The sequence below is a fragment of the Aotus nancymaae genome, unplaced genomic scaffold (genome assembly GCF_030222135.1).
Source record: "Aotus nancymaae isolate 86718 unplaced genomic scaffold, 86718_ANA_hifiasm-v0.15.2.pri h1tg000014l, whole genome shotgun sequence".
Taxonomy (NCBI): Eukaryota; Metazoa; Chordata; class Mammalia; order Primates; family Aotidae; genus Aotus; species Aotus nancymaae.
The window spans coordinates 69036415-69058518 of record NW_026988425.1 but is presented as its reverse complement, the minus strand read 5'-3'; the positions used below and the strand labels follow the sequence as shown (position 1 = coordinate 69058518).

Below are 22104 nucleotides of genomic sequence, written 5' to 3'. Positions count from 1 at the left end.
GCTGGATGGTTTTCCTTGTAATCTAGGGTGTTTATATACAGAGAAAAGAAGGATAGCCTATTCATGCCATCAGTACTTATTGAGAGCTTGATGTAAATGTCAGGGAAGTTCCCTGTTCCAACCCTTAAAGAAGAAAATCAATAGTAGATTCAATCGTTCCTTCAAACCTACATTCAAGCTTTAGTTTCTTACATGAGCTTAATCATAGATTGAAATTTTAAGGAGCTAATCTGCTACTTGTTAGCATGTCTGGTTTGATGGGGGCTGGAGCACAACCTTTGATAATGTATATTTGTTATGCTTTCCCCTTAGCTGTCTGTGTAATCCAAAGTTGGATGCATCCTTAACTGAAGCATCTAGAACTCGGATGTGCATCTGAATCCCCTGGGATCTTGTTAGAATGCAGGTTCTAATTTGGGAGGTCCATGGTGATTGCTAACATGTCCCCAGGACCTTGCTTTAATTCATGAAGTCTGAAACTATTCTTGAAAAGGTTACCTTTTAAAAACCAACACTTTTCAGGAAATATGTTCCAATTGATCTTAAAAACAAAACACAACAAGCCCTTCAATGCTTAGCTTTTTTTTTTTTTTTTAACTTTAAATGATTGCAAAACCATCTAAATCCTCCCAATTCCTTCCCCATGACACTGAGCACAGTGCCCTGCGCCCAAAAGATACTTAATACATGCAATGGCTGACAGCAGCGAGGTCTGCATGCAAACCGGATGTAGATGTCATAACACAGCACATGATGTGGAAAACTGCCTGCTTCCAAGAAATGGGGGTTTCCAGAACAATGAAAGTGATTATTTGCAGGAGGCTACTATTGGGTGGTAGTTTCTTGTTTTCTTTCCGTAGCCTGTTTACTACCTCTCTATGTTAAAACATTAGAATAAAAATAATATTCTCATTTCCTTCAGAAAATTACTGGGAAAACTGAGAGGGTTCCTGGAAGAGGGAAGAGACAGGGTGTGGGTCTAGATAGCATGGCTTTGGTGGATGGGAGAACACCATGGTCTGTCCCTGCCCAGAGCTTAAACAGCATATTTACAATCTGGCTTTATTTTTATTATGTATTTATTTTTTTGAGGCACAGTCTCGCTCTGTTGCCTAGGCTGGAGTGCAATGGTATGATCATAGCTCACTGCAGTCTCTAACTCCTGAGCTCAAGTGATCCTCCCATCTCAGCCTCTTGAGTAGCTGTGACTATAGGCACATAATACCAAACTTGGCTAATTAAAAAAAAAAATTTAGTAGAGATGGGTGTCTCACTATGTTGCCTGGGCTAGCCTCAAACTTGTGGGCTGAAGTGATCCTCCTGCCTCAGTCTCCCAAAGTGTTGAGATTACTGGAATAAGCCATCATCCTGGTCACAATCTGGCTTTGTAAATGGATTATGCCAAAGTACACTTTCTTTTTTGGGGAGAAGTAAGGGAATAAATGTATCATGTAAAAATAGAATTTTCTTGTTTGGGAGAAGGAATTTTATTAATGTATAAGAGTCACGAAATAAATAATTGAGGGATTTTTAGGGTGAAGAATATAAGTATTAGCACATATGTACAATAAGTCCTGTAGAGATTAAGCACTTTCTAGATAACAGACATCTAAACCATGGGTTCATTGCTAAGACACACCCCCAGCCCCACTTACTGAGTGTGTGCTGATGATTTCTTCAATTGAAATATAAATGACTGGTTTGCTGACTGTCACCAGGTCTGTGTATTTGTCCATATTAAACTTCTCTTCTGGCTCAGGGACATTACATGCTTCTTTGAAATATTTCCTAACAAAGGGGGAAAAAGTCTTAAGATAGACTCACATTTGTGCATTAAACAGTTTCATCAAAATAGCTAGGAAATTTTGAATGATGACATGTACTTTGTTCCCATCTCAAACCTTGAGAGGACATGTTATAGCTTCTTCCAGGCTGGCTTCTGTCTGTTGGAGCTGCATCCATGTTTCTGGATATTGGACCCAGCTCCTCAAACAGGACTGGAGAGAGTGGTAAGGGCCTCAGGCCCTGTTTGTGACTTAGTGATATCAAACTATGGGCAGGTCATCTTAAAAATGTTATTTTAAAAATGGCTCCTGAAACTTAAAAAGTCAAAAATGATAATTCTTGATCTAAGAACCAAATCTGTGTGAGGAATACAATCGAAAAAGCAATTAATCAAATTTGCTGCTATAAACGGCACAAGCTCCTGGGCCTATATAGCACCCTTATCACCCTTCAGAGCTTCTGTTATCAGTCTGACAAAAATGAGATTAAGTCTATGCTTCTTCGTTGCTGCAAATATCTGCTGGCCGATGGAAAGACTCAAGGCTAGACACCTAAATACATAACATCTCTCAGTACTCAAGCCCTAAAAAGTCTATTTTAAACTATAGCAAGTTTTGGCGGAGATCAAGAAAAGTGAGACATGCTGTGATCACAATTTAGTAGTTCCATGTATTTTTTGCCTAAACAATCCTTGTGCAGGTAGACTATATATTTTATTCTATAAAGTTGTAAATGTTTTTCATATGCCTGAAATCATCGTTGGTGTCTCAGGACCTGAGTCCTATGTACCTCTGCTTTCCCAGCCAGAGGCTGGGGTGGTTAAACTGCAGGCAGCCCTGTTGTGGGGAGCATGTTCTCATGTGACAATCGGTTTTCCTATGCTGCTTCAGTTATAATTTTTTATAGATTTCTGAGAAACACAAAGGATAAATATGAGTGGGAAAAAAGGACTAATTTGGAAGAGGCTCACCTCTTCGGTCTTGTTTCTTCTTAAAGAAGAGCTGGGAACATAACTGATTGACAGGAATAACAGCAGTTAAACATTCATGAGAAATGTAGGAAATGGATGTTACTTTGTGTCTGTGTGTGTTTTGTGTGTGCGTGTGTGTCTGTGTGTGTCAGGGTCTTACCCTGTCACCTAGGCTGGAGTACAGTGGCACAAACACGGCTCACTGCAGCCTCGATCTCCCGGGCTCAAGTGATCCTCCTGCCTCAGCTTTCTACATAGTTGGGACTACAGGTGCGTGCCACCATGCTCGGATAATTTTTTAAATTTTTTGTAGAGATGAGATCTCCCTATGTTGCCCAACCTGGATATTACTTTTTCAGTCAATGAGAAGAATGAAAAATTGCAGCCCAAAAAATCAAAACTTCCTGTAGTAAGAGGATTTGGGGTAATTTTCTCACAAAAGGCCAGGAATTCTAAATAGAAATGAATAATCATGAACTACCTTTGTTTTCAGATAAGTCACTCGCCCAGAGGGAAACTGAGGAATGGGAAATTAGTTTCCAAGTGAGGATTAAAAGAGGCCAAATTTATGCATTACTTCTATGGCCTGTTGATTAAATGGCAGACATAGAACAAACATGACGTGTTTCCTCAGAGCTTCAAGAGAAGTGAATCTGACTACCCGACTCATGCCTTTCTTGTGAATGATTAGTGATATAATTTGGAAACACAAAATCAATACAATTAAATCTTCTTACACGTGTCATGAAGAAAGGCTTGAGAATAGAACAGAACATATTCACATACACAATCATCAACAAACATAAAATCTGGGTTTCCCCAACCCTTCAAAATAGAGTATTCCATTTCCTACTACAGTTATCCCTTGGTATGTTTGGGGGGTTGGTTCCAGGACCTCCATACACACCAAAATTTGTACATACTCAAGTTCGAAATTGGCTTTGTGGAACCCATGTATGTGAAAAGTCATCTGTCTGTATATGTGGGTTTTACATCCCATGAATACTGTATTTTCTCTGTCTTTGGTTGAAAAAGTCTATGTATAAATAGACCCAAGCAGTTCAAACCTGTGTTAATCAAGGGTCAAAGGTATTTGATATAGGTAAGGGAAATTCTTCCTCATAGGAAAACTTTTTAAAAATGATTCCTCTCTTCATAGGTTGAAAAAAGCAGAAATCTGGTATTTTGATTTTTTTTTTTTTAAATTGAGACAGAGTCTCACTCTGTTGTCCAGGCTGGAGTGCAGTGGCGCAATCTTAGCTCACTGCAACTTCTGCCTCCTGGGTTCAAGCAATTATCTGCTTCAGCCTCCCGAGTAGCTGGGATTACAGGTGCCTGCCACCACGCCCTGCTAATTTTTGTATTTTTAGTAGAGACAGGGTTTCACCATCTTGGCCAGGCTGGTCTTGAACTCCTGACCTTGTGATCCACCCGCCTCAGCCTCCCTTGATTTTTAAATTCTAAGTATTAGATGCCTGTAGCATACAAGGAAGAACAAGTATTCCTTTTTGTGAGCAGCAGAAATAATATGGAAAAGACTCGGTGTAGCAGGAGTGCTGCGGTGGGGGCGGGACAGGATTGCCAGACAGAGGCAATCTTGCCTGTACTTCCCTCTGTCTTTCTCCCAGTGGCTGGTAGAAGAAATGCTTGTAACCATCTGGGGTTCCTGTCCTCCACGCCCCACTCTAGCTCTGGGCACAGAACACATATTATTCTTGCCTACCATTCTTGCATGTTTCTCTAAAACTAATGGCCCCTCTCACCTGAATTCCTGATAGGTCTCTGACAAATAATTGTTCATAGATGAGAGATGCTCATTTTCTCCTTCAAACAGCTTGTTGGAGGCTGCGTGCTGAAGAACCTTGGCCACTGATCCTAAGTTTCTCCTTTGGTCGGAATTTATCTGACCTCCAGCTGTCATGTCGATGATATCAAAGCCATCTGGAGCTACAATGGCTGGATTCATGTACCGATAGTACAGGAGATTTCCAACAATCTGGAGTGATGCAGAAGTGCAAGACCATTTTTAAGAGAGAAAACTCAAGAATTTTAGGGTTTTTTAAAAAAAGATACACATTCTTCTACATTTCCCAAGAGAAAGCAGATCATTTTCTGATTTAATCCTAATCAGGAGTTAAGTAAAGGCAATGAATATAATCACACATATTTAATAGCATAATTTACAAAGTTGTTTTTGATGAAAAATGCTCACTGCCCCCAAAATGCTCTAATACGAAGAATTTCAATGACATTTAGGATCTCCAAATTAATCTCAGCTTAATCAATTATCTTGAGAGTCATCAGAAACAGAAGACCTGCAGCTTATTACAAATAATCATACATGGGGAATCATCTTACAAATTTATATGTTGGTGATTTTGATTCATACCCCCAGGGGAAGCTGTGGTGAGATTACCCTTGAAAATCTACCTTTAATAGCTCATCTTCTGTTGCATCGGGGAATTTCTCATGGATCGAATTCTTCAGTACTTTGGCTATATACCTCAATCCATAACTACATATAAAACAGATGACAAAAGAAAATAATGGAAAAAAGGCTGAGTGAGGAAAAAACACATAGCAATTGTTCCAGTCAACTTCAGCTGAGCAGTTTTTCTAAAAATTAAACATAAGATGAGATGGTAATGGAATCACAGGACTTCCACTGATGATAATAACTGAGCTGTGTTTGCTACTGAACTATTGCCCCTTCTTTAGAGAACCAGTTAGGAATTTATAAGGTAAATGTAGGCCATCTTTTAAAATAGTAAACATAATATAAGGGAAAACTCCTGTCTTCACTACAGGGGCTTATTTTTACATCATATTCCAAGAACTTCCAGGAAAGAATGTTAAACTCACTACAAGTACAACTTACGGCAGTAGATCAAGGGAAGAAATGATAGAATTCAGGACTTTGTTGGTGACCCTTCGCAGGTTCTCAATGGAAGCCTCCAGTTTATTTTTCACTTCTGGGTATGTTAGAGCTTGTTCTGTGGTCACATCATAAGGCAACTTGCTGAAAACACAAAGGCTTTAAATTAACTGGAGACTTAGGTACAAGCATGAGTTTTCCTGCCAAGTTGGTTCTATAGTAAAGCTTTGTATAGTGAATTGGACTTTGCCCACTGACTCCAGTAACAAAATGTTTACTAACTGAGGGGAGACTCCACCCTCACAGAGGGGCCTTCTGCAACTTGGAGCAGGAAGGACTTGAGGCCGTCCCTCTGGGATCTTCTGGCAAAATCATAGGCAGACCCAGGTAATTTAGACTCAGCTAAATTTCTTTTAATTATAAAAAGCAAATGTTCGGCCAGGCACAGTGGCTTATGCCTGTAATCCTAACACTTTGGGAGGCTGAGGTGGGTGGTTTGCCTGAGCTCAGGAGTTTGAGACCACCCTGAACAACACCATGAAACAACCCCCGTTTCTACTAAAATACAAAAAATTAGCTGGGCATGGTGGCTTGCGCCTGTAGTCCCAGCTACTTGGGAGGTCGAGGCAGGAGAATCGCTAGAACGTGGAAGGTGAAGATTGCAGTGTGCCGAGATAGTGCCATTGCACTCCAGCCTAGGCGGCAGAGTGAGACTCCATCTCCAAAAAAAAAAAGAAAGCAAATGTTCATTACAGAAAAATAAAACCACATATAATCTAAAACAATACCAAAGCAGACAACCAATTTTCACACCTTAGTGCATAACTGTCCAAGTCTCCTTTGTGCATGTATGTCTATGGGCCTCACAATATTGATGGGTGTAATGCAATTTGTGTATATAGACATTCTATACAGATCCTGTGTGTGTGTGTATGTACATGAGCATTCTTTTCCGAGAAAAATGGGTTACTGTACCGAACTCCAACTGGAAAATATACCATGAACATTTTTTTCTGTGCCAACAAATGTGTATGTATACCACCATTCTAAATACTTATTTCATTATGTGCTATACAAGCATTTACTTAACAAATCCCTCAAAGCTAAATATTTTGACTTTTCCTGACTTTTGTTATTACAAACATGAATGTGACAACCACCCACATAATTACATAATTCTCTGTGTACACTTTATTTCACAGACATCCTTGTACAGGAAACAAGAAACTAGGATTGCTTAAATCTACAAACAACCACTCAGAATAAGCCAATCCTACCTGGATTGTTAAATCTTACACATTAAAGTTACTTGCTTGGTAACTGTAAAAAAAGTACGTATTATCAGGTAAAGAGAGAGTGTGCACCATCTCTAGGTCTAGGTTTAGAAACACACAAAGAAAATAAACAAGGGAGACAATTACGAAAGTTGTGGCATTGGGGATCACCTGGCTCTGAAATTTGAAAATACCATTTAGTATCAAGATGACCAAGAGTCTCAGAATGTGATTTGCATGGATATGTTAAAGGGAGGTAACATTTTGGACTGACAACTGACTTTGTACGGTTTGCCTAACGAAGTTTAATGGTATAAATAAATACACATGTAAAAATGATCGTAAAACATAACTGAAGACCAACACCTTCCTGACTTTGTTACCTGGCCTCTCCAGTCTGTGTTTCTAGTTGGTTCACCCAAGCCTTGTACACCTCTACAGGGTTTGTGTTGATAATCAGCGACTTGTCGTCGATGATCTCTTTCACCACTGGAGCCAGGAGTTGGCGCAGGGTGTTCTGTCCTCGGGCACCTCTGTTGAAGCTGACGACCATCTTGATGACTGTAGGGTTACCAGTAACTATGTCCTGTACCTGGTCCACTTTCGATCTAAAAAAACCCAAGACAAAAGAAAATGGATTGCTTCTATGGATACAGTTTTTTTTTTTTTTGACAGAGTCATGCTCTGTCACCCAGGCTGAAGTGCAGTGGTGTGATCTTGGCTCCCTGCAGCCTCTGCTTCCCGGATTCAAGTGATTCTCTTGCCTCGGCCTCCCGAGTAGCTGGGACTACTGGTGAATGCCAGCACATGTCCAGGGCTAATTTTTGCATTTTTAGTAGAGACGAGGTTTCACCATGTTGGCCAGGCTGGTCTCGAACTCTTAACTTCAGGTGATCCACCCACCTCAACCTCCCAAAGTGCTGGGATTACAGTCATGAGCCATGGTGCCAGGACTGAATATAGTTTTAAACAATGTATCCTCTCTGGCAGGCAAGGACTTCATGGAATTACACTTTTTTCTATGAAAATCAAAGTTAGTGTGCTTTAAAAACAAGCAATCATTTATAAAGTGTATATTTCTTATTTTTTTTCTTTTTGAAACAGAGTCTCACTGTTGCACAGGCTGGAGTGTAGTGGCTCGCTGCAACCTCCGCCTCCAGCGTTCAAGCAATTCTCCTGTCTCAGCCTCTTGAGTGGCTGGGATCACAGGCATGTGTCACCATGCCCAACTAATTTTTGTATTTTCCAAGAGATGGGTTTCACCATGTTGGCCAGGCTGGTCCCAACTCTTGACCTCAAATGATCCACCCACCTTGGCCTCCCAAAGTGCTGGGATAAGAGGTAGGAGCCACCACTCCCAGTCTCTAAGGTGTATGTTTCTTAGATGAGCAATTTGAGGATCTAAAAATAAAGTCACAGCCTCAATTTTAACCTATAAGGCAGGTATAAGCTGAAAATAGATCAGGACTAACAATACTGGCTAACACTGTACAAGTATCACTCCTCTGTAGTTATCAACTTTCAAAAACAACTTTCTTGATTGAATAAACGGTTTCACTTCTTCAAATCCTACTTAAAGCTGCGATACAGCTTCTAGCCATTTCAAATGGCTGAGAAAGCGCTTCTTGATTTATGGTGCTGACTCTCAGGGCCTCTCCCCTCTCTTCCTCCCCTTTCTCCCTTCCCCCTCTTGACCACTCTCTCTCCCTCTTCCACTTCCTTCCCCTTTAGAGCCTGACAGTGCCTGGTCCTTATCTTATCCAGTCATTCTTTTTTATTTCCTTTGCTGGCTCCTCTTCCCACTTTTAAATGCTATTTTTGTTTACTTTTTGACTAATCGTAGGTGCTTGTAAGGCGAATGAGGGCAAATCAATGCCCAAACAAAAGAACAGCTGGTCTACCAGAGCCCAACCAAACCTCACGAACAGGCACAGCTTGACCTGTCATCTCTCTGGGACCTATCCCTCTGAGGTCAGGAGTTGACCAGTCTGGCCAACATGGTGAAACCCATCTCTACTAAAAATACAAAAATTAGCCAGGCGTGGTGGTGGGTGCCTGTAGGCCTAGCTACTTGGGAGGTTGAGGCAGGAGAATCACGTGAACTCAGGAGGCAGAGGTCGTAGTGAGCTGAGATCATGCCACTGTATTCCAGCCTGACCGACAGAGCGAGAGTTCATCTCCAAAAAAAAAAAAAAGATTTCACAGATCCCCAAAAATCAAATAGAGCCTTAACAGCTGGGCCTTTACTCAGTGTGTCTCCCATGACCTGGCCATACCCTATCTTTCATGGTTCATCTCCTGGTAGTTAGTAATTGAGTCACATTCTGGGTAGACTAATTTACTTTCCTTCTTTCACCTACGCCCATGCTGTTTCCACCACATTGTGCCTTATTTCCCTTTTCTATCTCTTCTTATAAAAATTGTAGCTATTTCTCAAGGTTTTGGGTCAAGCACCTCCTCTTCTATAAAATCTTTACTAGTGAACCTAGTTGGAACCTTTCCTCCTATCCTCTAACCTGATACATTGTACATGTCCTTATTTAGACACATCCTTCATTTAGTACTTACCACATTCCACTGTATAGCATTCCTATTTCTCCCGAATCACATTTCTCATGGGCTTATAGACACCTTGAGGGCAGAGGTGACTGGCTCCCATGCTCCCAAAACCAATAGGAGCTAGCATAACTTAAGGTTTCCACAAGTCAGAAAGGCCACCTGAACTAAGGACATTTCTCATGCATGTTTCTCAGCCCACTCATTATAGCTACAATAACGTTATATAGACAATTTTTACATTAACTGAGTCAGAAAATAAATTAGCAAAGGTAGCTTAATTTCTAGTAAGAAGCGAAGACGATTTAGGCAGAGATCTCGCTCTGCATTCCCACCTGTTAAATGGCTTTCCTACTCAGAATTTTAATTAAGTTAAATGTTCTCACTGGTTTTCAAGAAGTTATTGATTTTCAGTTGTTACAAACATACAAAATCAAAAGTTAATTTAACACTAGAGAAAGTATCACTGGTGGGAGAAAATGGTACCTGAATATAGGTCTAATGATATAGAAATATTCTCAAGAAACTTGATGTATTTTAATATGTGAGAATAACTTATAAGAATTTAAAAATAATTTTAGTAAATCAAAGACAGCCTCCACTAACAAAAGCATCTATTCATTGGTACTTTCACATACATATTTGTATACCTACTTTATTTCTTCCTCCAGAGCAGTTTTAAAAAGCTTGAGAAGTAGATATTCTTCTCGCTGATTAGAAGCATAATTATATAGTGTGAAAATAACAGTATCCATAAATTTAGTGGACTTGTTCTGTGGCATCTGGAAAATCAGCTTAGCCAAGTATAAAGGGTTGGTCTAGAAAGAAAGAAGAAAACAAAAAATCCCATGAAACAATAGGTTAATATATTATTAAAGCACACAGCAGTATCTGATTCCCTGCTCTTCAATGACTTAATATGTCACAAAAAGCATATAGATAGGTATATAAAATAACTTTTATGTGCCAGGTACTCATCTCTATGCTTTTAGTATATAGTATAACTTTCTACTATTGCTTCCTATAGACTGATATTATATAATTTTCTACTTTAGCTTCCTATGGTATATTAATATTTTAAAATATTACTATCAAATACTACTTAATATTAATATCATACTATAGAAAGCTAGAGTAGAAAATTAGGATTTAACTGATGCACATGATATGATACACTTTACATATTATATCTACTTTTTACTGTTGTCCTTTTTGAGTCACATGTTAATATTTATTGTAGGGGTGGGGGCCAATAGAATCTGGTGTCCAAAGACACTGGCAAAGCTTGGGCATGGTGGCTTACACCTACAATTCCAGCACTTTGGGAGACCGAGGCAGAAGTATAGCTTGAGCCCAGGAGTTCGAGACATGCCTGGGCAACATGGACAGGCCCTGTATCTAGAAAAAAATAAAAATAAATTAGCCGGGCATGGTGGTGTGTGCATGCAGTCCCTGCTACTCAAGAGGCTGAGGCTGGCGGGATCACTTGAGCCCAGTATTTTGAGGCTGCAGTGAGCCATGATCGTATCACTGTATTTCAGCCTAGGCAACACAGACTCTGTTCTAAAAAAAACACACAAAACAAAAACAAAAAAGTAGACTAAGGATCCTGCTACATAGACTGGCCTAGAAGGATTGATGGATAAACAGAAGGAAATGCATACTATCTTGTCAGACTGGAAAGAACAGGAAGAGAAAACATTTACAATGTGGAGACAGCGAATGGCCACAGTGTTCTACACAGAGTGAGAAGGGGGAGTAAGGTAGGGAGGCTGAAGAGAGGGTGAAGGTCACGACAAGAAGACCGTGAGCAAAAAACAACAAAGGACTGAAAATGGACGTGGAATCCTGCGGGCTGATGAGGATGGACCCACTGGACATAGAACCAGCCTTCACGGTGAAGTGGCTGTTCTCCAGCAGCTACACCTACCAGGCAGATGTTCAAAGAGAACAACAGTATTCAGGTTATACAGGAAATTATGTACAAAAGGAAAATTAATACTCCTAATCTTCATCTCCCTTCTGACAAGAGAAAAAAAATTTTCCATACTTGATAACTAGTATTCATCTAATATACTCAAGCAGTTTGGGTAGTTTTTAAGAAATCTCCAATTCTGGTTTACTTTACTACTTAGATTTACTTTTAAGTTCATGATGGTTGGTTGAAATTTTATAAATAAGCAGATCAGGCCTTTTTCTTGATAGCTCTGTAGTGATTCTTTTTCAATGTGAAGTATATAGGAATTAGGAGAAAGGAAACTTACTCTAGAACTAAAGAAAGATGCCTACTCTCCATTCCTACTAAGGTTACCTAAAAACTTTAAATTTAGGTTCATACTGAAGAGACAAACCCCCAGAAAACTATACTAGCTGACCTGCAGCTTTGGATAAGAATTTTTGCTGGGTTGGGTGTGGTGTCTCATGCCTGGAATCCTAGTGCTTTAGGACGCTGAGGTGGGTGGATCACTTGAGCTCAGGGGTTTTAGATCAGCCTGGGCAATATGGCAAAACCCTGTCTCTACAAAAAACATGAAAAAATTAGCCAGGCATTGTGGGATGTGTCTGTAGTCCCAACTACTCAGGAGGCCAAGGTGGGAGGGGTGCTTGAGTCCAGGAGATGAAGGCTGCAGTGAGCTGTGCTTTCGCCACTGCATTCTGGGCAAGAGAGTGAGACTTTGTCACTACAAAGAAAGAAAAAGTTGGTTGGGCGCGGTGGCTCATGCCTGTAATCTCAGCACTTTGGGAGGCCAAGGTGGGCAGATCACAAGGTCAGAGTTCAAGACCAGCCTGGCCAACACGGTGAAACCCCGTCTCTACAAAAAATACAAAAATTAGCTGGGCATGATGGCAGGTGCCTGTAATCCTAGCTACTTGAGTGGCTAAAGCAGGAGCATCGTTTGAACCCAGGAGGCAGAGGTTACAATGAGCCGAGATCACACCATTACAGTCCAGCCTGGGCAACGGGGTGGGACTCCGTCTCAAAAACAAACAACAAACAACAACAACAACAACAACAAAAAGAAAAAGTCTTGCTAAAGTGTAACCTGCAGGTCAAAGGAATCCAGACCATTTTCTTTCCTATAATTTCTTCAGTGTTATTGGACTAACGTCTCAAAAGAGGAGAAGGAGAAGAAAAAATATGATTTCAAGAGAGACGTCACTTGATACAACTGAATGGTTGCACCCTTTGGTTGTACATTTTGGATTGCATGCGGATAAGGTTTGGTGGAATTATTCTAAACATGCTCCTGTGCTTTTTCTTCGTCCCATTAATGCGCCTCCATTACATAATAAACAATACAAACCTTAGGCCAACGACTAGATTTTGACTTATGACAAATTCTGTCAAATTGAGAAAACTAAATTCTAAAGAGTCTTCAATATGCTTGAAATTTCATGGATGTAAAAAAAGATAAGTGCCTAAGATTAAATTTCAAACTGGTGGTTGACTATTAAATCAGGCCAAGCAAAGTCCTTTCCTACTTAAAGTGAGCCCCCTTTCTTTCTAAAGGTTTGCTGGTATGAAGCAGTGGGTTCCACAGACAAAGTTCTGTTAACCTTTTCCTTCTGTGCCGCCATGTGGTGGCCACTTGTGTGAAGATGTTCATATGTTTGAAGATGTTCTCCAGTATCTTATTCCAAGCAGAGAATTTTCAAATCTACCAAAATTAACATTGTGTTTCTCCTCTATTTATGGTTTGTGTAACGTGCTCTCCATACATCTACTGCCAGTGACATCCTCTAACAAAGATCCAAGCATCTCAGTGCTTTGAAGGAATCCCAACAGTGGTCCCACTCTGAGGGACATTGACTCTTAGAAGGGAGAACTATGGATCCACCTCTCTGGGGAAACTTTTCCTGCTGAAGAGGATGCTTGTTTATATCTATTGCTATCATGCAGTTTCCTCTGTGATGAACTGTATGTGCCAGTAGGGCTTACGGGCTGAAATAATTGTCAAACAAAACAGTAAGTGATCCATCAAAGTCCAATCATAACCAGTCCAACTTATTAGTTCTCACCATTACTCAGGAAACAATGGAAAATTACTATTCGTTTAGATCAGAGTAATGCCATGAAAATAATAAAAGAAAAAAGAAGTACTATTTTGAAATCCCAAACCCTCTGGCTCTTCCCCCACAGAAGGGGAGGCTGGTTCTGGTAAATACACACACAGTTTTTTTTTTCACATACAGTTATTTTTTTTCATGAATGACAGCACCTGTTTTTGTTTTGCTATTATTAGATTTATACTGTTTCTGTATAACCGTAGTATAATATCATTGTGAAGAACATGAGCTCTGAAGTCAAACTGCCTGCATTTCAAAACCCCTGCTTTATCATTTACTGGCTGTGCCTCAGTTTCCTCATCTGTAATGCAGGAACAACAACAGTACTCATTCTCCATGGCTCCCAGGCTTATGGTAGGAATTAAATGAGATCATGTATGTAAAGCACTAACAGTAGCACTTGGTACTTGGTAGATGCTCAAAACACTTATGCTATTATAGCTGAAGCATAGGAAAAGACTCCCTGCAAGCCACAAACATGAAACATAGTATTATTCCCAAACTCAGAATGAAAGATAAATTGTTCTTACCTGTAAAAGGTAAAACAGCTGCTGATACGTTTCTAGTGTTTTTCTCCTCTCCTTACTCAAACTTTTTATTCCCTGGTTGTCAGTGTTATTCAATATTTCCATTTCTCCTCCTTTTTTCTTATTCAGCTTTTTACTGTGTGAAATTACGTCCTGTAAAAAAATTTATCAGATTACTACTTTTTAATTCTCATACTCTTTACCTCCTCCCTTCACATACAGAATTGAAACACACCTAATTGGAAATACAGGCACACCTTATTGTATTGTGCATTGCTTTACTGTGCTTCACAGATACTGCCTTTTTTTTTTTTTTGCACAAACTAAAGGCTTGTGCAATCCTGCATTGAACATGCCTATTGTCACCATTTTTTCCAATACCACGTGCTTACTTTGTGTCTCTGTGTCACATTTTGATAATTCTTTCAACATGTATAACTTTTTCATTATTATACTATCAGTTATGCGGCTCTGATCTTTTTTTCTTTCTTTGAAATGGAGTCTCGCTCTGTCACCCAGGCTAGAGTGCAGTGGTGCGATTTCAGCTTACTGCAACCTCTGCCTCCCGGGTTCAAGACATTCTCCTGTCTCAGCCTCCCAAGTAGCTGGAACTACAGGTGCCCGCCACCACATCAGCTAATTTTTGTATTTTTAGTAGAGACTGGGTTTCACCATGTTGGCCAGGCTGGTCTTGATCTCCTGCCCTCTTGACCCATCTGCCTCAGCCTCCCAAAGTGCTGGGATTACAGACGTGAGCCACTGTGCCCGGCCTACCAGTGATCTTTGATGTTACTATTGTAATTGTTTTGGGGTGCCACAAACCATGTCCATATAACTTAATCAATAAATGTGTCTGTTCTGACTGCTTCACCAACTTTCCTTTTTCTCTTCCCTCCGTAATGCCTCCTATTCCCTGAGACACAACGATACTGAAATTAGGTTAATAATCATATGATGGACCAGGTGTGGTGGCTTACACCTGTAATCCCAGCATTTGGGAGGCCAAGGCGGGCAGATCACGAGGTCAGGGGATTGAGACCACCCTGGTCAACACGGTGAAACCCTCTCTCTACTAAAAATACAAAAATTAGCTGGGTGTGGTGGCGTATGCCTGTAATCCCAGCTACTCGGGAGGCTGAGGCAGGAGAATCACTTGAATCCAGAAGGCAGAGGTTTGCAGTAAGCTGAGATCACACCATTGCACTCCAGCCTGGTGACAGAGTAAGAAGACTGTGTCTCACACAAAGTAAATAAATAAATAAAATAACCATATGATGGCCTCAAAGTGTTCAAGTAAAAGGTACACATCTTTCACTTTAAATCAAAAGCTAGAAATGATTAAGCTTAGTGAAGAAGGCATATCAAAAGCTAGGATAGGCCTAGAGCTAGGCCTCTTGCACCAAACAGCCAAGTTGTGAATGCAAAGAAAAATTTCTTGAGAGAAATTAAAAACGCTACTCCAGTGAACACATGAATGATTAAGAAAACAAAGTGACCTACTGCTGATGTAGAGAAAGTTTGATTGATATGGATAGAAGATTAAACCAGCACAACATTCATTTAAGCCAAAGCCTAATCCAAAGCAAGGCACTTTTTTAAAATTTTATTTATTTATTTATTTATTTATTTTAAAGAGAAAGAGAGAGAGAGAATAGGAAGGAGGAAAAAGGAAGAGAAAGAGAGAGAGAGAATGGGGAGGAGGGAAAAGGAAAAGAAAGAGGGAGAGAGAATGGGAATATTGCTTTCTTGCCCAGGCTAGAATGCAATTTAGTAATGGGTATTGAAAACCTCTTTTATACTGATAATTATACTTAATGATGTAGTCAGGAAGGAATAAGGGAAGAAGATAACAAACAAACAGCCAACCAATATTTAATTTAAACCTATGAAATGCTATGCGATTACTGAGGAGTGATTTACTTCCAATTATATAGTCACCTTTGGAATAGGTGTGAGGTGGTAATGTATGTTTTGTGTATTTGAAGTGGAGAGTTCTATAAATGTTTATTAAGTTTACTTGTTCCGGGTCTGAGTTCAAGTTCTGAATATCCTTGTTAATTTTCTATCTCATTGATCTATAGAATCGTTAGCTCTTCTTGTTGCATTGATCCTTTTGCCATTATGTAATGTCATTCCTCGCCTCTTTTAATCTTTGTTGCTTTAAAGTCTACTTTATCAGAGGCGAGAATTGCATCTCCTGCTTTTTGTTTATTAGTTTATTTTTACTCTCTGTTTGATTGGTAAATCTTCCTCCTTCTCTCTGAGTCTTTGTGTATTGTTGCATGTAAGATGGGCCCGGATGCAGCATACCGATGGGTTTTGGCTTTTTATCCAATTAAAATATATATAAGTTTAATACCGGCATTTGATGCTAGCTGGCTGTTTTGCCCATTAGTTGATGTAAATTTTTTATTGTGTTAAAGTTCTTTGCTTTTTGATATATTTTTGGAAAGGCTGATATTGGTTGTTCCTTTATATGTATAGTGCTTCTTTCAGAAGCTCTTGTAAAGCAGGCCTGGTGGTGGTGAACTCTCTAAGTACTTGTTTGTTCGCAAAAGATTTAATTTTTCCTTCGCTCATAAAGCTTAGTTTGGCTGGATAGGAAATTCTGGGTTGAAAGTTCTTTTCTTTAAGGATGTTAAATATTGGTCCCCACTCTTTTCTGGCTTGTAGGGTTTCTGCTGAGAGATCTGCTGTAAGTCTGATAGGTTTCCCTTTATGGGTAACCTGACCTTTCTCTCTGGCTGCCCTTAGTATTTTCTCCTTCATTTCAACCCTAATAAATCTGGCGATTATGTGCCTTGGGGTTGGTCTTCTTGAAGAATATATTTGTGGTGTTCTCTGTATTACCTGGAGTTGAATATTACCCTGCCTTGCCAGGTTGGGAAAATTTTCCTGAATGATATCCTGAAGAGTTTTTTCCAACTTGGATTCATTCTCTTCATCACATTCAGGTACACCTATCAAACGCAAATTAGGTCTTTTCACATAGTCCCATATTTCCTAGAGACTTTGCTCCTTCCTTTTCATTCTTTTTTCTGCATTCTTGTCTTCTCGTTTCATTTCACTGAGCTGGTCCTCGACTTCTGATATCCTTCCTTCTGCTTGATCAATTCAACTGTTTAAACTTGTGCATGCTTCGCGAAGTTCTCGTGTTGTGTTTTTCAGCTCCATCAATTCACTTATATTCTTCTCTAAATTGTCCATTCTCATTAACATTTCGTCAAACCTTTTTTCAAGGTTCTTAGTTTCTTTGCATTGGGTTAGAACAAGTTCTTTTAATTCACAGAAGTTTCTTATCACCCACGTTTTGAAACCTGCTTCTGTTATTGGAACACACGTGTAATCTATTAAACCTTGTTCCGTTACTGATGAGGAATTGCAATCCCCTGTAGAGGGAGAGGCATTCTGATTTTGAGTATTCTCTACCTTTTTACGCTGGTTTCTTCCCTTCATTATATATTTGTCTGTCTGTCGTCTTTATAATTACCGACTTTCTAACTGGGTCTCTGACGTCCAACTTGTTGATTCCCTGCGCCGAAATCTGAGCAATCCACTGAGCCGGCCAAAACAGCGGTGTTAAGATTGATGGTGCTTTTCTGCCCGGGAATCTCCGGACTCTGCACCAAGAACTGGCGTGCTAAGGCACCAGCAAAACCGCCACGCCGGCCACAAGAGTCGCCCTGGCGACCCGTGGAGCTCCTCCACTGGGAATCTCCTGGTCCGTGAGCAACTAATATTCGTCTGAAAGTGTGGCGTCCTCTCGTTCTTTGCGCTTTCACTGGGAGGTATGTGCCCGAGCTGCTAATCATCAGCCATCTTGGATCTCTCTCTTTATTTTTTTTAATTATACTTTAATTTCTGGGGTACATGTACAGATCTTGCAGGATTGTCATATAGGTATACACATGCCATGGTGGTTTGCTGCCTCCATCCCCCTGTCCCTTACATTAATTATTTCTCCCAATGCTGTCCCTCCCCAATCTCCCCACACCCCGCTATCCCTCCCCTAGCCCCCCACCCCCCAACAGACCCCATTGTGTGATGTTCTCCTCCCTGTGTCCATGTATTCTCATTGTTCAACACCTGCCTATGAGTGAGAGATAACACGTGGTGTTTGGTTTTCTGTTCTTGCATCAGCTTGCTGAGAATGATGGTTTCCAGATTCATCTATGTCCCTGCAAAGGACATGAACTTATCCTTTTTTATGGCTGCATAGTATTCCATGGTGTATATGTGCCACATTTTCTTTATCCAGTCTATCATTGATGGCAAGGCCCTAAATTTCTTCAATTCTATGAGGCCTTAGAGAAGCCAGGAAGCTTCAGAAGTAAAGTTAGAAGCAGGCCAAGTATGGGGGCTCATGCCTGTGATCCCAGCATTTTGGGAGGCCAAGATGGGAGGATGGCTTGAGGCCAGGAATTTGAGATCAGCCTCGGCAACCTAGCAAGATCCCATCTCTACAAACACATTTTAAAAATAAGCCAGGTGGCTTCTGCCTGTGGTACTAGCTACTCAGAAGTCTGAGGCCCACAGTAAGAAATAGTTTCCATCTTTTATTGGTGAACACACATACACTCTCTCTTTCATTAATGATACATGCTGATATTTTCTATTTCCTTTTATTTTATTCTACTTTTAAAGATTGCTCTCTGCACATTTTCACTCATAAGTGGGAGTTGAACAATGAGAACAGATGGACACAGGGAGGGGAACATCACACACCGGGGTCTGTTGGGGGTTAGGAGGTAGGGAAGGGATAGCATTAGGAGAAATACCAGCTGTAGATGATGGGTTGATGGGTGCAGCAAACCATCATAGCACATGTATACCTATGTAACAAACCAGCACACTCTGCACATGTATCCCAGAACTTAAAGTATAATAACCAAAAAAAAAAAAAAGATTGCTCATTGTGACACACTTAATTGATTTCATGACCCTAATGGCACATGACTCATATTTTAAAGTCACTGTTCTAGAACACCTCCCCTGCCACTTAACATTAGTTCACTGTGCCAGAGTAAGTGGCAAGAAAGTTGCTTTTCCCAAAACTTCTTCCAGATTTTTGACTGAGCTCTTAGCTGGACCTCCACATGAGGACTCTATTTGCACATCAGGAAGGCTGGCCCAGTGTCCTTAGAGGGGCACTATGGGTAGTGTGGTCAGCACAGAGTCTCGCTGTGCATGCACTACTGGCCATCCATCACCCTGGCCCCATCCCACCAAATACCAGCAGGGTCCCCTAGTCATTTTCACAAATGGACTTGTGCCAGCCCCCATTTCCAATTGCCCCTGGGGATGAAAACCACCTTCAGGTCCTGCCTAAGGGACAAGCTCTAAATCTGTTTACTTCCTGGCACCCCATTCTCCCATAGCTGTGGTCAGCCCATTGAGAGCTGGGGTCCAGGCTCTAGGAAGCCCTCGAGTAAGACAGTTCCATGTGGTTACATTCATTGCCTTTCAGGCCCATGATTTTATTCTTTCTCATTCTCAGCTCAGAGAGAGGCAGCCTTGACTTACCCACTTATTTCTGTCACCCCAATTGCTTTTACAGGGAAAGCGGGGAGGGGAGTTGATTTACATTCCCATAACGTTTTTAAAAAAGCAACATTGCCCCCTTGTTTTACCAATCTATAAAATGTCTTCAGTACAAAGAAAGGAAGTGCCAGCTTCCAGATAGAGGTTACCACCCAGATAGAGGTCAAAGATGAACCCAGGCAAGCTGCTGTCTGATAATCCTTATCTATAAGAAGTCCTAAGACATCACTAGAGTAAGTGTGGCTTACAGTGCCAGTTAATCCATGTTCTTCCCCTTCAGATAGCTGGTGACATGTAAATCATGCAACTCCCTCAAATACACAGAATAAATCTATTACCTTGATTTTAAATATATGGCCGTGAAAAAAGCCTTGTTACTTATAATCCCCCCTTTTCCCTCCCAAGTGTTTTCAGTGGAGGTTACTCTGGAAACTGGGGGCTTTTTGTTTTGTTGCAGACTTCATCTTCTGGGTAATGGTTTTTGCTGTATACAGATGAGAGGGTAAGGGTGGTGAGTAAGATCTGGGGCAGATCTAAATTCCTCTGTGTTAGCAATAGAGAGAGTTGGTTAAGGCAGGACGGGGAGAGGAATGGAGGGAGGGAAACAGCAGAGGCAATGCTGAACCCAGAAAGGGGAAGAGAGAGGGTGGGCCGGTGGCTGTGCTGATGGAACAGGGCCTGTCTGCTGGAGCTCCAGGGGTAAAGCCAGCACCGCAATGGAGAGAGCCCCCCTTCCTTCTCCCTGTGAGGCTCTGCCTTGCTCAGAAATGCGCTCGTGTGAATGGAGGTTTGCTTTGGGAAGCTTGAAGATGGGGGACAAGAGGCAACCCAGAGAGGGATAACAAACATGGGCAGATACTTTTTATTCATCAAAACTCACTTTTCCTGATTCTCAATAAATCTTGAACATCAGAGGAATACCACGGTTTGAAAGAGCAACCATATTTGGTTTGTTCATGGTAACCCCACATCTCAATGCTGCCCTTTGCCACCCCCTTTCCCCTGGGCCTGATAAGGGGAGAGCTGTATGCAGGTATTATGCTATGATATAAACATTTTTGTAGAAAGTGTGGGCCATTATGAAGGGCTTAGGCTTGGGCTTTGGAATCATAAAGATATGGGTATGTGCAGAGTATAATTAGCTTGGTAAACTTGCACAGGTTAACCTAAGTTTCAGTTTCCTCATCTATAAAGTGAGCATAATAACAGCAATCTTACTGAGTTGCTGTGAAGAGTAAAAATATATGTAAATCACCTAGAACATTTTCCAAGGAAGAAAACACACTCAGAGAAAGGTTAAGAAACATGCTCAAGGTCACTTGTTAATATAAGCAGTGAGACCAGGCGCGGTGACTCATGTCTACAATCCCAGCACTTTGGGAAGCTGAGGTTGGCAGATCACGAGGTCAGGAGTTCGAGACCAGCCTGGCCGACATAGTGAAACCCAACCTCTACTAAAAATACAAAAAATTAGCCATAAGTGGTGGCGGGTGCCTGTAATCCCAGCTACTTGGGAGGCTGAGGCAGGAGAATTGCTTGAACCCAAGAGGCAGATGTTGCAGTGAGCTCAGATTACGCCATTGCACTCCAGCCTGTGACAGTGTAAGACTCTATCTCAAATATATATATATATATATATATATGTATATATACGTATACATATATACGTATACATATACGTGTGTGTGTGTGTGTGTGTGTGTGTGTATATATATGCAGTGAAGTAGTATAATTAAGTATTAATAGTAAAAAATCTCAATCCTGGGTTTCAGGTAGTACTGGCCTACAAATCCGGGCTCTTACATGATACATCACACTCATGAACGGGAATTTTAGTTTTAGATTAGCGTTAGTTTCTATTTAGGCTTTCCTTCCAGCTAGGCTGACCTCTACTTTTTTTTGGCTCGTGTGCCTCCAAGAAACCTCTATTTCAGTTGCTTTGTCTTCTTTCTCCAAACCATTCTTTTTGCCTAAAACCAATGTTAGTCACTTCACTAACCTACAGATTTTGAGGCTTTTAGGAGGAATGCTGATTTTAAAAGAACTGTGAAAATGTTAAGGTTACTAGCAAAAGTCAGCATTGTTCTATAAGCACAAAGCCATTTCTGTTTACAATCTCCCTTTTCCTCACTGAACACACACTCGTTGTTAAGAATAAAAAGGTGTGTGGGGGTGGGGAGAAGAGAAGATAAACTTAACTCTATCACCAAAGAAAATTCACTTAACTTCTTTCTTCTTCTGGCATATTATTACTGCTTTTTGATAAGAAGAAGTCATGCCACCTTAGGCAGTAGATGCTTCTCTACGATATTGCAAGCCTTTCCCCGTTTTAAATAGTCTCAAAAAGTATTATTTTTAGTGGCTGTACGACATCCATATTAAACTAATTTCGTTGTCCTCTGTGTATTGTTTTGATTTTTAGGTTGTTTCCCGCTTTTTCACTACTATAAATAAAGCTTCCGCTGCTCTGTTCTTGTATCACTACAAATGCTCTGTCGATAAGGCTAA

The 22104-nt window shown here is 40.6% G+C and overlaps 1 protein-coding gene across 1 annotated transcript in view; it reads right to left on the bottom strand.

Moving 5' to 3' along the window:
- The window catches only part of IQGAP2 (IQ motif containing GTPase activating protein 2), a 316353-nt gene that overhangs the window by 32129 nt on the left and 262120 nt on the right, over positions 1-22104 (bottom strand). Inside the window, exons 22-28 of the mRNA XM_064376064.1 lie at positions 14059-14208; positions 10115-10278; positions 7288-7512; positions 5634-5774; positions 5186-5270; positions 4519-4751; positions 1656-1788 (exon numbers count right to left, since the gene is read on the bottom strand). Of these exons, the coding sequence (XP_064232134.1) occupies positions 1656-1788; positions 4519-4751; positions 5186-5270; positions 5634-5774; positions 7288-7512; positions 10115-10278; positions 14059-14208 (1131 nt within the window). The remainder of the gene's footprint in view (positions 1-1655; positions 1789-4518; positions 4752-5185; positions 5271-5633; positions 5775-7287; positions 7513-10114; positions 10279-14058; positions 14209-22104) is intronic.